Source organism: Rhinolophus hipposideros, assembly GCF_964194185.1.
Source record: "Rhinolophus hipposideros genome assembly, chromosome: 3".
Classification (NCBI taxonomy): domain Eukaryota; kingdom Metazoa; phylum Chordata; class Mammalia; order Chiroptera; family Rhinolophidae; genus Rhinolophus; species Rhinolophus hipposideros.
In genome coordinates this window covers 102,735,267-102,750,380 of record NC_138049.1, presented here as the reverse complement: position 1 = coordinate 102,750,380, position 15,114 = coordinate 102,735,267, and the positions used below count along the sequence as shown (strand labels likewise).

Sequence of the window (15,114 nt, the reverse complement as noted above, 5' to 3'; positions counted from 1 at the left end):
AGAAATTGTTATGAATTTTCCCCCCATTAATAATAAGGCAGCTAACATCTATATTGCAGTTTATCCAGCAGTTCTTCTCAAACTCTCGTGTGTGTGTGTGTGTGTGTGTGTGTGTGTGTGTGTGTGTGTGTGAATCCCCTGGGAGTTTGTCTTGTTAAAAGGCAGATTTTAGATTCAGTAGGTCTGGGGTATGAGATGTTGCTGGTTCACACACCATGCTTTGAGTAACAAGGGTTTGTAACACTTTGCACACATGAACTTTTCTGATAGTAGACTCCTGGCAGGCTTCAATCCCACATGTTTTATGATCAAAACAGCTAATGGCCTTTAATATTCTACAGGTGATATAATTGAATGGCACCGATTTAGGAGGTAGAAACTAGGGTCTACACAGGACTTTCCTTAAGTGTGTTTGACATTTCAGTGGATATTAGTTTAAAAAGATGTGTTCACATAAATTTGGTGAACCTTGGCTTAAACAAAATTAAGCCAAGTTCTTTATTGCAGAACGTTATAAATTATGACATTTTCTTTCTTGTGTAAATAACATAAAATTCACATAGAAATTGCTTAAATAAGGACTGTTTTCTCCCTCCCAATGTAAGAAGCCTGGCAACAGGAAAGCTCCTAGGCTGGCTAATCCAGTGGCTCAATGATATCGTTAAGGACCCAGATCCTTTCCATTTTCTTGCTTTGCCATACGTGGTACATGGGCTCATCCTCAGGCTAGCTATCCTCATGATTAGAAGATGACTATGTAAAAATAAGCATAACATTCTTATGATGACCAAAGACAAAACATTGGCTGTTTATTCTTTTAGTCTTTCTTTTAAAAGTTGTATTTTTCAGTTCTAGAATTTCCATTATGGTCTTTTTATAGTTTCTGTTTCTCTGCTGAGATTTCCTATCTTTTCATTCATTGCAAGCATAATTTCCTTTATATTCTTGAACATAGTTATAATAGCTGCTTTAAAATTTTTGCTAGTAGGTTGGTGCAAAGGTAATTGTGGTTTAAAAGGTTAAAAATAATTGCAAAACCTGCAATTATGTTTACACCAACCCAATAATTCTAACATTTTGGTTATTTTGAGGTTGGTCTCCATTGATTAACTTTTGCTTCTGTATTGGTCACATTTTCCTGTTTTTTTTCAATGTCAAGTGCCTTTGTATTGTATCCTGAACATTGCAAATGCTATGTTGTAGAGACTCTGGATTCCTTTCGTTCTTCTGAAGAGTATTTTTTTGTGTGTTTATTTGTTGTAGCAGGCGGTTAACTTGGCTGAACTCTCAAACTGCATATACTATTTCCTCTCTGGTAAATGAGAGCTGAAATCTCAGTTTAGATCTTTTAGCCTGACATGTGCTACTTAAGAGTTTTCCTACATATGTGGGGTTCAGAGATTTGAGTAGAGTCTACACAGAGTTTGGGGCTCCACTTTCATGGTTTCTTATTTTTTCTAGGGTTTCTTTCCTTACTTTCCAGCCATGTGGTCACCAGACCTCTGCCCTCTTTTCACACCAGTCCAACTGTAGGCTTCTATCCTATAACCACCCCACGTGACTCTGACTAGGGCCTTCGCTCAGACAAAAAAACAACTACAAAAAATAAAAAATGTATCCAGTGATACTCCCTTCCTTCAAAGGTTGACGTCTCTCCATTATCTGTGTGCTTTGATCACTCTCCAATGTCCCCATAGTTGCTTTTCATAATTTTGCCATGTGGAATGTTTGTGGTTTAATAGGAGCTATTCAGCCATTACTGAATGCAGAATTTTTGTTAGTCTCTTTTTACAGCAAAGACTTTCTCAGAATTGCCCAGCAGATTATTCTCTGTCTTATTGGCTGATGAATTGTGTTCACCGACTCTTTCTTAATCCCCATTTTTCTGGGACTTGCTTGCCCTGAAGGACATGGTTGCCCTGAACAGGGTAAACAGAATGAGGGTTTGAATGGCCAGGGAAAAGGTGGGAATGGCTGACAAGCTGGAAACCAATGGAATTTGCCACACAGAACTTTTCAGTGCCTTTATGAAGGTTTGCATTGTGGATCTCCAATGTATCCTAGCCTCACCCACAATATTCCTTAAACTTATTCATTTGATTAGAAATCCTTTCCCCACAGAGTGTGTGTCAGTACTGGGTCCTGCAGGGGAATTCTCAGCACGCCCCCATGCTCTGAACTGGAAGCAGTAAGGTTCCCAGACTACGTTTTGGTCACAACACTTAAATGCATTTTACTACTATGGCAGTCAGACCAGCAGGCATTGGATTTTACACGTTTCCAACTCAACAACTATTCTGCAATGGTTTGGACCAAAACTTGAGGTTCTGAACCAATTGCTGGAACAAACACCTATGGTGGCCATTTGTGTCAGTTTTTGAGAAACTGTTCCTGGAAGGTGGGTATCTCAGGAAAAATCCAAGGAAAATGAGTCTTTCCTTGTGACCACAGCTAGACTTAGGGCCTATGGCTTTGGTTTGATCATGACTTAAGCTAAACTAAGCTGAAGAAGTGGTTATTTGCATGGGTTTACTGCTGAGCAGGTTACTGAGACCCTGGAGCTGGGGAATGTCTTCCTTTAAAACCATTGATTGTTTCCTAAAAACAGTGAAAAATGTTTTTAAAAAACTATTGAAAAGATGATGCAAGCATTTTGAAAAAGAAAGAGCCCCACAATCCCAACACACAATGGTTTTTATTGTTACAGTCCCTTTCACACGCCACATTTTTATGTGCAATATTTCCTTGATTTTAAAATTCCATTGATTTTGAGACTCAGCATCAATGTAAGAAAAGCCTTTTGGGAAAAAAATAAAAATCACAAGGAACTAGTGAAAATGCCCATTGGTTGTGAGATATATCCCGATATCAGAAACTAAAATGTGTGTGTGGTGGCACAGTGGGGTGGTGGCAAGTACCTTAGAATTGAGGAATATAGTAGGAAAACATATATTGATCTATTTTCCTTTGCTATGTACCAGGGAGTATCTTAAGTGATTTGATTTTGAATCAGAAACATGCTCAAGTTTCAACATTCAGAAGGTACAAAAGTGTTGTCAGTGACTCATCTCTCCTCTCTGGAGGCCACTGGTTTTCAGTCTCTTTTGTGTCATTCAGATGTATTTTACCCTTACAACCGCAAGTGAAATCTTACGTTCTTTGCCCCGCCCCCTTTAATACGAATGGTAACATATTACACATATTACACGCCCTTTTCTTTTCACTTGAAATATCATCAAGATGGATCCCCACCATGTCCAGACCATTGTGTTTTTCTAAGATTACATCACAAGCATTTCTCTATCTTTCTATATAGTCGCTGTAATTATCCTTTTCAATGACTGCTCAGTTTTGTGGGGGTGACTGGGCCACAATTTAATAACAACTCCCTGTTGTTGAGCATTTAGGTTGTTTGCAGAGTTGCTGTGACAGGGAACGCGTGATGATCATTTACTCATTCAATAAGTATTTATTTGACAGCCATGAATTGTGATCCTCATGTGTACCAAAGTGTCTAGAGGGAGCAACCATGGCAATAGATAAGAGCACAGAAGTATTCCCATCCCCCACAGGGAGCCTCTGAGTGTAGTCTGGGCTCCCATCTGGGGAGAAGAGAGAAGAAAGAGTGTTGATGGATTCACCTAGGTGCACTGGCCAGTGTATAAGAATGAGCTGGGCTACAGCTTATTCATCAGGCCCTTGAGCTTGGTTAACATGCCTCACCTCAGACACAGATCCCGCCTCCACGTGCTGACCAGGTCGCTGCCCAGTGTCGTGAATTTAAAAAAGTGGTGAATAAACATAGAATTATAACGGTTAGCACTTTGTAAGCTCTTACCATATACCAGGTCAACCCCCTGTGGATAAGTATGATTACTTTCCCATTTTACAGATAAGAAAACTATGGTGCAGAGATGTAAAGGAACTTGCCAGAGGTGGAATTGACCTAGCTGTGATTTGAACCCAGATAACCCGGTCCCCCAACCAGCTACTCTGTACTGCCCAGGGAAAGGCAGTGGGATATAACCCTGGGGCACATTTTGTGTTTGTTCTAGGGATGGTGACTTTCTTCTTAAATCTCAGTCCCTTTCCTTTCTTCTTAAATCTCAGCAAGGGTAAAAGCAGATGTCATGCAGGGTGTCATGCGGGGTCTCTGGTCCCGCTCCCCACATAAGAACGCAGGACATGGTGAGGCCAAAAAGGAACACCCACAGAGCCATAGATAGGGGAGTCACACCACTATATTCTCACTGGCGGCTGGGTTGGAGACACAGGAAGCAGGAGCCACATGATCCGCAACGCGCCATCCACTTCTCTGCCAACCAACCTCACTTGATAACTGCAATCTGCTCTTGCTAGCTCAGCCACCATCTTCTTGCTAGCCCCCATTTGCCGCTAGTGTAGCCACGGCAGTTATATTAGTGGCCAATGGCTCACTGGTTACAGCTGACGGCCAACTAGCCACAACCAATCACAGTTGATGGTCATTTACTACGCGAGCCAGCACCTTTCACGTGAGGCCGAGAGGCTGGAAACTGCACTCCTGGCTCTGTCCCCACAGTGGGGTACCTTCAATTCTCATTTATTGCATAAGCATTTTCCTAGGTTGAGCATGGCTTTTTTTTTGTTCTTCCTTCCTCTCCAGAGAATTGCCTCTTAGAAGCTTTGAGGCAGGGCATGGGGCTGTCCTCCTCCACCGGGGGAGGGGTGCAAAGCTTCTTCCTACCCTACAGCCACACAGCCCAAGGCGGCTCAGAGCCTAGAGTGTCCCAGCCCACGGGACACAGACAGCTGGTTTTGGGGCTGCAGGGACCTGAAGGGATCTTCTTGGTTCAGAGCAGCCCTGCCTTTCTGTCCTCTGTCCCCCCCACCCCACAAACAATTCCCCATCCCCCACTTCTCCCAACCTCTCCCCTTCGTTCAGACACCTCCCCCCACTACTCTTACCTCACCCAACCCCCAGACTACAGCGAGCCTGAATCTCATCAACCAGTGCCGCTGTGAGCACTGCCCTTTCTGCCTTCAGAGCCGGCTACAGAGCACACGTAATGAATGAAACTGTCCAGCTGATGCCCCGTCTGCTGCCCCATTGCTAATAATTCAATTTCTTCTCAGCCATTGGAACAAAAGGCCCTCTTCACCTCAGAATATTTCAAATGCCAAAACAAATAGCAGCTTACAGCCAATGGGACCATCCACAGCAATTCTGCTTTGTTTGCTGTAATGGCAGTACATGAAAACAGCACAAAAGATTGACAATGAAAAATGGATTTTTCTCCCACCCTGGTCCCCCTCCTTAGAAGTAACTACCCTCAGTAGTTTTATTTCTGAAAATTTACATGCATATACGTAGGGAATCTCTTTTTAATTTTCGACATTAATGGTAGCATACTAAGTATTTGATCCTTGTTGGGTTTTTTTAAATTATTTTTTTCCTACTTACCAATACATCTTAGGGGACTTTTCATATGAGCACATCCAGAGCTCCCTATTCTTTTCTGTGACTACAGAGAATTACATTGTATTGCTATGCTGTAATTCATTTAACCAGCTTTCCACTGATAGATATTTCAGTTACTTGAAGATTTTTGCTACTACAGCTGGTGCTGTATTTAACAACCCTGTGCCTGTATTTTGGGGGACTCCTGTGAGATTTTATGCAGGACAAAGTCCTACAAGTATTCATTTTAAAATAGATGGTGCCAAATTGTCCACCAGACTGCAGTTTTTCAGTGGAGACTGAACAAATAGCTTATGCTTGATGGTTAAATCATTTAAGTAACCAAGACTCTATTTTACATAGGAGAGCATCTTTATGACTTTAAGACACAAAGACATTCATCAAAAAGGAAAAGAATGATACATTTTAAACTTCTGTACCATACAGACATCATTAAAAAGTTAAAAGATGGGACAGCCAGATGGCTCAGTTGCTTGGAGCGCGAGCTCTGAACAACAGGGTTGCCAGTTCGATTCCCACATGAGCCAGTGAGCTGTGCCCTCCACAGCCAGATAGAAGACAATGAGCTGCTGCTGAGCTGCAGGAGGGGTGGCCGGATGGCTCAGTTGATTAGAGCGTGAGCTCTCAACAAGGTTGTTGGTTCAATTCCCACATGGGATGGTGGGCTGCACCCGCAGCAACTAAAGATTGAAAACGGCGACTGGACTTGGAGCTGAGCTGCGCCCTCCACCATTAGATTGAAGGACAATGACTTGGAGCTGATGGGCCCTGGAGAAACACACTGTCCCCCAATATTCCCCAATAAAATAAAAAAAGTTAAAAGACAAGCCACAAACTGAGAGAGGATATTTGCAATGCATTCAATTGCTAATATTCATATTATCAGCATTATTAATATTAGCTAGTACACGTATTAACATCTACACATTATGAACAAAAGACAAACACTGCCCTGACCCCACCCGAGGGGGAAAAGGCTAAGAAAAAGCCATGCAGAGAAGAGGAAACTGGAATGACCAATGGATGGATGAAATGATACCAGCCTCACAATTAGTCAGGAAAATCTCCATTAAACACCAGTGGGATAGCATTTCATATCCCTTAGATCAGCAAATATTTTTATTCTGGTGACACCAAGAGAAGTAACGCGAGTCGATCTCTTATAAACTCTCAGTGGGAGTGTAAACTGGCACGACCAATCTAGAGAGCAACTTGACAACACCTAGTGAAATTGAAGGAGGGCCCTACTGCATGAAATATAGTTGCTTGTTTTGTATATTCTTGATGCTCCGCCATGTGTGGCCTCCCTGACTGGGGAGAGCCTGCCCCTCCCCGGGCTAGACAATTCTTAGAGACAGCAAAGGGCTGGGAGCATCCTTGTCATATGCACACTAACCGATCCAGAGCCCTACTCTGAACCTCCTCCTCATCCGGCTCCTATACTACAGGCAGCCTGGTGCCTACACTACAGGCGTCAATACTGCTGTGCCCCAGTCATCCAGGGCCAGGTACCAGACAACTAGAGACCACCCCGATAGTCCAGAGCCAGCTGACATTATTCAAAGCAGCCATACTAAGCTGATTCCAGCAAAACTAGCCATTTCCTCTGCCCTGCCTTGCCTTTCTCGTGGGAAACATGGTGAAGACTCTGGGACATGCTTTCCCCGCATCCCTTCTGCCTCCTGCCCAGACCTCGTGCTTCCCCACGTGACCCCGCATGCCATGGCATGCCTCCTTGTCTCCAGAAACGGAAGTAATAAAAATCTTTCCATAGCATTAACCTCTCCATATCATGTCGTCACTTAATCACCTCCATAAATTAAAATCTCGTGGGTACAACTGACACACCACATTGTGACCTGACAAATTCCTGTACAATGCAGAGGGAGCTGCATACAAGGTTGGTGGGTTATAGTGAAACGTTGGAAACAACTCAAATGTCCCACAACGCAAACGTGTCAGTAAGAGAATGATGAATACATTGTCCCGTGGTCTCATAATAGGTTACCAAGGAGTAAAATGGAAAAGCCTAGAGCCATGTACCACAACACTGAACGAAAATGGCAAATTACGGATCATAGCAATGCATTCGCTTACACGAAATGTAAACATATTTACGAAACAATACCGTGTATTGTTAATAAAACATATTCATATAACAAAAATATGAAAACATGGAAGGAAAAGATTCTCTCTAGGACATGGTTTCCCATGGGAGGGAGGGCTGGGGTAAGATTAGGGAAGAGTTCCAGAGAGGTTTCACCTCCATCTGTGATGCTCCATTTCTTTTTCACTTCTATCTGTGATGTTTTATTTCTTTGAAAACCAAACAAATATTTGACCTAGATGTGATGAAATGTTAAGATTTGTTCAATCTGCCTGGTAGGGACATGGATATTTGCTGTTCTAGTTTTGATACTTTACTGTATATTTGAGCCAAGTCATAATGAGAAGACATGATTTGGGCTGCATGAATGAATTCAAAATCATATAAAAGGACAACATGAAAGAATGCCAGCCGGCTCTGTCTCCATCTCAGGTGTGTCAAGTTTTCTCCTTTCTCCTTAAGTCTTATTTTTAAAAATTGCCAGCTTTTTAGAAAAGGTGTAAACACTTGTATCCCACAAAGGATATACCTATATATTTATCAAGTATTCAAAAATTACATCACACACCTCAAAAGGCATATTGGAAGCTGTTCAATTAATTAGCAGAACCCACTTTATTTTTCAGGAGGAATGAGGAAGAGAAAAATATCATTTTTCTTCTAACCAAACTAATAGTTGTTAAACAAGTTCTAAAAGGCATAATAAAAATTTTCTGAAATTTTTTCAGATTACGTTTTTCAGAATCTTCATGAATCAGAATTATTTCACCTATAATAACAAACTATCTACACCTTAAAGTATTTCTTTTGTTTTTACTAAAAGCAAAGGGCATTTTATTTGTTCTTATCAAGATGATATTTCTACATTTTACTAGAAATATGTAATAGTCTTTGCATTAATCATGAGGTTTTCAGCAGCAAATATCAAATGATCAATGGCTTAAACAATAAAGACATTCAATTATCTGATGTCACAGGAAGGGTACAAATGGTTTGGTGGTTGGTATAGTCACTCCACAATCTCCTCAAGGACCCAGGCTCTTTCTTTCTTTCTCTTCTGGCTAGTAGCCAGCCTCTAAATTGGCCCTTAAAGATCCCCACCTTTTGTTATGCACACCCCTTCCACATTTTATCAGGATTGTCTGTGTGGCCTCGGTCCTGGTAAATGTGAGAGGGGTGTGAATATGGCAGAAGGGCTGAGGGTAAGTTATAAAAAGACTATGGCTTCTATCTTGGGTTCTCTCTCTCTCTCTCTCTCTCTCTCTCTCTCTCTCCCCACCCCACCCCCACTCTCTTTCACTCTCTTTTACTCCCTTACTTTTCTTAATCTGGGAAAGGCAAGCTGTCATCTTGTGAGCAGCTCAATGGAGAGGCCCATGAGGCGAGGCACTGAAACTTTCTATCAACAGCCAGTTAAGAACTAATGCCGACCAACAACAATGAGAGTGTGTTGGAAGTGGATTCTTCCATCGCAGTGACCTTGAAATAACTAGAACCCTTGTATCAGCTTGACTACTGAGAGACCCTGGGCCAGGACTACCCAGCTAAGATGTTTCTGGGTTCCTAATCTTCAGAAATTGTGTGAGATAATAAATGTTATAGTAAGGTATTAATTTTTAGGTAATTTGTGACACAGCAATAGATAACTAATACACACAGTGTATCTGCTATGTTTCCCCTAATGGGTACAAGAGGGCTGCCATAGCTGCAAACACCATGTTTTCACAGGACAGCATCTCAGGCAGGAAGAAAGGAGGATGGGGTGAAAGGAGCTCTCTTTATGTACCTTTCTTCTTTTACCAAGGGGGAAAAATCTTAGAAGTCACCCAGCAGATTTCTCCTTACTTCTCATTAGGCAGAACTGGGTCTCATAATCACCTCTAGCTAGCTGCAAGGGAAGCTGGAACATAGAGTATTGGGTCTTCCAGCTGATTTGTAGGGAAGTACGCTGGGAATGTCAGCTGTGTAGCAACAATAGTATCTGCCAGCCCTTCCTGAAGTTTCAGTTTATCTGGTTGTTTTCCCAGGACATCATTTTACTTGTTTCTTCATACTCTGTATGCACTGAAAGTAAACTGGAAGTTAGACCTCAGTTAGATTCAGGTTAAATATTATCGGCAAGACTAGTCATGAGCAATGCTGTGACTTTCATACCTTCTCACATCAAGTAGCAACCAGGATCTTCTCTAAATAAGCATTTAAGCAGAGGGTGGTGCATATCAATGACAAGACTAACCCGAAATCCAGATGAGATGTGCCCTAGGAGGCTTCACTTATCGTACACTTATGGAAACTGCGTTCTTTTATAAATTCATTTTGGGTTGTCCTGTCGGAATTGTATGTGATAAGCAGTCTCAGTTTCTTGCATGTGACTTTTTCAGGGGCTGATGATTCATATGAGCGGCGTTAACTTAGTTTGAAACACTTTAGAGGATTATAAACTGACTTTAAAAATCAAATGCCGAAATATTGGAATGTGTTCCTTCCATGATGTCATCCACTTGAAATTCTTAGGGCTTTAGGTATGATGTCAGGAACAAGGGGAAATGAAATGAACCTTCTGAATTGTTTAGTATCGAGGCACAGGACAGGTGAGCCCTGTGGCCCTGTGGTCAGATGTGCAGAGCACTCTGCCAGGGGCAGCGCTCGGTGAACACGTTAACAGCTCCTGTGGGACCTTCTCATCTGCAATCGTGAATTTCTAGTTCACTTGTTTGCAGAGAAGCTGTGCTGCACCTGCCGTGGTCTCCATTGTCTCCATCCCCACAGAACTGAAGAATATGTTCTCAGCGAACACTGGGGCCTAATCTGACAGCCAGACCTGAGGAGTGGGGGTGCCAGGGGCCATGTCAGGACAAGGCGCTGTCCTTGAAAAGGTGGGGCCCCCCACTCTTCTCAAGCCCCCAAAAGCCCATGTAGAGCAAAATGGGCTTGCTTCCTGTTTCACTGGGAGCAGTGAGATGACATGGAAGGAGAATACTTGTCCAAGGTTGTCTTCCTTCAACATGACCCTGTGCCCACGTCCAGCTGTTTACCCTTCTCTGCTGCCTCAATGGCAGGGGTCTCTGTCGCCCTCCCTGGAGTCCCTCCCCCAACTGTCCGCTCCCACCCAGCTCCAATGTCTTGCTATCATCTCAGACTCATCTTAAAGTTAACTCCTCCTCCACCCAGTTTCCCCAAGTCAGCAAAAGGCAGCCCCACCCTCCCAGCCTTCAGGCTCAAAATGAGACATCAGCCGTGACTCATCCTGCCCATCCAGACAGTCCCCTGTCCTGAGAGTCTCTGCAGCAATCACTTCATTAACCATTAACACATCTTCCTTCGGGTACCGCCCTGACCCAGCCACCAACATCCCTAGGAGGATGCAGAGCTATCCTCCTCCCTCCTCCTCCAACCCCGGTCTCATTGCCCTTTCAGGATTCTCCTGCTTGAGAATCTTCCAGCTCCTCCTGAATGTCAAAAATGGATAATGATTTCCTCTTCCGACCCCACTTTTCTGTTCCACTCTATCTCCCTGGTCCATCTGTTCCAGAAGCCTTGGCCCTTACTTCTCTTTAATAATAATAGATATACCACATGCCAGGCATTTTACAGTCATATCTTTAACCTTTACAACTTCTGTGTGGCATAGGTATTATTGTCCCTTTTATAGATGAGGAAAACTGAGGCCTGGAGAGGTCACACAGGTCACGTTGCCTGTAAAGAGCAGAGCTGGGATTCAACCCATGCCTGTCCGATCCAAAGCCCTTCCTCCGGCGTTACTACCCCTCATGCCCATGCCCTCCTCTGTAAGCAGCTTGCACTGTGCCTTGCCATAGTACCCTCCCTCTTCTCTACAGCTTCTTGGACTCCCCCAACCCACAGCTCTACTGCATAGCTTTGCCGATGGTTCCAGCCCACACTGCTCACCCTCCTCTCCCAACTTTTCTGGCAAGAATCTCAGCCCTTCACAATCTGGTACTTAATTATAGACTACCTTGTCTGGTGCTCTGCTTATTTCACATCTGCTTGTCTTGTTCCCAAGAGGCCTGGAAGTGTCTGGGTTACGGGAGAGTGCTGCCACTCACGACAGTGCTCAAGGGCCTCCACACAGAGCTGGGTGCACACTCAGTGTAGCTGACCTGATTTCCCAGGAAGGAGGCAGGATCTCAGGGCTCCAAACGCTGATTCGACTCCACCCTGGTACACCCCACCCTCCACCCCAGTGGTAAGCCTCAAATCTCTGCATGTATGTGCGTACACACACACACACACACACACACACACACACTTTCTGTTACACACACATTTAATCAAAAGGCCTCTTTTCACAGGGAGGCAATTCTATACCTGGAACTACCTACCTAAGAGACAGAATTCCCTCCTACCTGCATACTGGACGTGGCCCTCATTGTGGAATTCCAATATGGATCGAGAGGCCAGCAGTTGGTGGAGCTCCCTGGGATGGGAGAGGCACTGATGTCACGTCCTAACAGAGTATGGAGCCACACTGACCATTGGGCAGGGGGTTTGGCGTCTCGATTGTAACTCTGGTCCTGCCTCCAGATGGTCTGGGGTGAACTTGCTACTTGGCTGTGAAGTTCATAGGCTGTGAGGAAGACCCTCCTCTCCAGGGCCACACAGCACAGCTCCCGAGGGGGAGTGACCGGTGCCCCGGGGCTACCCTGGTCTCCGTACACCACCTCCCTCGCCTCTGGCCTCCAAAACATGTCTTCCCTGATCCTGATGCCCCCACATCTGGTCTCCCAAGCTGTTCATTCTTGGGGTTAAATAGGGCTATCTCAAACCTCTAATTTCACAGTAGGAAGAATATACAACACGAAGCCCTGAACACTTAGAATGATCTAGATTTCAGATGGATTTCTTCCCAAACACATAGGAAATAGCCTGAAGGTTTGGGGATTGGTCAGAGGGCACTTGACTCAGGGTCATTGGGTCAGTGAAGGGCCAGGAAGAAAAGATGGTGAGGATGGAGAGGAGGCGATGGGTGGGGTCCCTGAAGCCAAACTTGTCTTCCTTTATAATTGTGCCTGTGGCCAATTGTGCATGTGAACAAACAAGTGAATAAGCAAAGGGAGCTTACGTAAGAACAAATGAAAACAATGGTGCAACACGCCACCTGGAGAAGGAGCCCAGGGAGGGGTGAAACTGCAGGGCCATAGGTGGTGGGAGTGTGTCCCCTTCAAAACCCAGAGCCAATCTGCCAGCCCTGCCACTGCAGGGAGGGACACGGCCTCCTGGAGGGAGGCCAGCATTTCATTCCTTTACTGCCAAGGCGCGTCAGGGAGAGAGGCACCCTATGATAACCATCGGCGGAAGTTTTGCAACTCAGTATGTGAAGTCTTCTGAGGGCTGAGCAGCACCTGCATCTTTGGGCCGGGCCGGCATGGCAGCCGCGAATGCCCCTAGGCGTACCCAGCATGGGCAGAGGGCTGGGGACTCTGTGCCGGAGATGAGTCTCGCCAAGCAATGAAGCCAGGGGGGCCCTCGCTGGACCAGACGCTGCTCACACATCCGGGAGAACTTCTGCACCTCGTTCTGGGCCTGGGGCCCTTTACCAGCCTTTGGGGCTGCCTCCTGGCAGAGCTCAACAGGCCCAGGCACTGCCTGCCTGAGCCACCTGTGGGTGCCCCAGCTGACCGGGAAGAGACGGCCACATTCCAGGCTCCTGGCTGGCAAGGAAGCTTGGCAGCGAGTTCCAACAGGAGGCGGGCGCCAGCATCAGCAGGCCGTGCTGAGGCTGCGGGGTGACTGCTCCCCACCCCGGGAAGCCCCAGGCTGAGGAGATGGAAGAACAGGTGTTCAAGGGGGACCCAGACACCCCTCATTCCATCTCCTTCTCTGGCAGCGGCTTCCTGTCCTTCTACCAGGCTGGGGCTGTGGATGCCCTGCGGGACCTGGCCCCTCGGATGCTGGACACAGCTCATCGCTTTGCGGGGACCTCAGCAGGCGCTGTGATTGCAGCCCTGGTCATCTGCGGAATTGAGATGGGTAAGGCCATTGTTCTGGGTTCCCCGGGGGGCCTCTCTGGGCGACTCCCCAAAGTGGAGCCTCAGGATTGCTGGGGGGTGCTTTTGGGAGTAAAGCCAGGCCTTCTGGGCATCTGGACAGGATGAGGTGGATCAAATGGGACAGCGGGAAGCTACGATGTTTGAGGCTGGTGTCTGCCAGGCCTCTGTCTCTGACCTACCAGCTGACTTGGACCCATCACTCCCTCTCCCTTGATGCTCCTCCCTGTGATGCCCTGTCTCCCGGGGCCTGGGTGAAGGAAAGGCAGGATCCCTCTCAAACATTCTGGTCTCGGAAGTTACACCATGACACAGTCAGACACAGGGTGAAATGTTCTGCCTGGGCCTTGTCCAAAATGCAGATATCCTTGGCAAGGTCAGTACTTTCTGTCTTTGTCACCTTGGTGGGGATAGATTTGTCAGACCCACTTTCAGATGGCTGGAGAGGTGAAAGCCAGCGGGAGGGGAGGACGCTGGGAAGGACATGGACTCTCTCGTGTCACCTTCTGCCTTGCTAGTCCAGGGGCCCCGGAGAGAAGGATGGGGTCACACTGTGGACTCAAGGGGGCAGATGCATTCCTAGCAGCCCCAGACAGCAGGCCTAGACCTGGTCCCAGAGATGCCCAGCGTCCACTCGGGCTGCCTGGGCTCATTTGTTCACTTACTGTGCTGCTGTTCTGTGCCAGGCTCTGCTCCAGGCACTGAGGACAAAGCCCTGTCCTCAGGGAGTAGACATTCTAGGGACAGGAGCCACATAAGAAACATCAAACCAGTAACCTTCCGATTTCACATCGGGAAGTAAGATCTATGAATGAAATTACAGCAGAAGAGGGTCAGAGAATAAAGCGGGGGCTATTCTAGAAAGGGTGGCCAGGAAAGCCCTTCTGCAGGAGGTGACATCCAAGCAGAGACCTGAGTGACGTGAGAGAAAAGGACATTTGCACGCTCTGATTCCACCGAGAGAGATGGGGGCCCAGACAAGCTGTGAGGGAGGAAGTGTGGGGGGCGGCTGAGAGCACACACTCCGCTTGGGGCTGATCCCAGCTCTGCCACTTCACGGTACGGACTTGGGCGAATTACTGAAGGCTCTGTGCCTCAGTTTCTGCATCTGTAAAGTGGAGATTCTACTGGCACCTAATTCCTAGGGTGGAAACAAGGAGGCTTTTGTAGGTCTAGGCCACTGATGAGCACAGCGGGTGGCTGGGCGGTGAGGGAGGTGAGAAGCTCTGGATTCAGGATGTACTTTGAAGGGAGCGCCAAGGAGACTTGCTGAAGGGCCAGCTGCAGTGTGCGAGGAAGTGGTGCCTGGGGCACCGTCCTGCCTGGGGGCCGGGGCCTGTGTACTGGTGGGAGATCTCTGTCTTTGTTGTAAAGAATAATAGTAATGCCCGTGCACTGAGTACCTCTGGTTTGCAAGATAATTTTTCCTTTCAACAAACAGATTCTTTCTCACTGTACAAAATACAAGCAATGCAAAAGTATATTGAGTAAAAAACCTCTCCACTGACCCCGCAACCCCCTCGTCCCCAACCCCACTC

At 46.1% G+C, this 15,114-nt stretch overlaps 1 protein-coding gene across 1 annotated transcript in view; it reads left to right on the top strand.

Moving 5' to 3' along the window:
• Positions 1-13,354: 13,354 nt before the first annotated feature.
• PNPLA1 (patatin like domain 1, omega-hydroxyceramide transacylase) overlaps positions 13,355-15,114 on the top strand; it is a gene marked incomplete at both ends in the record, with an annotated part of 39,458 nt that continues 37,698 nt past the window's right edge. Inside the window, one exon of the mRNA XM_081042486.1 lies at positions 13,355-13,559. Within this exon, the coding sequence (XP_080898612.1) occupies positions 13,355-13,559 (205 nt within the window). The remainder of the gene's footprint in view (positions 13,560-15,114) is intronic.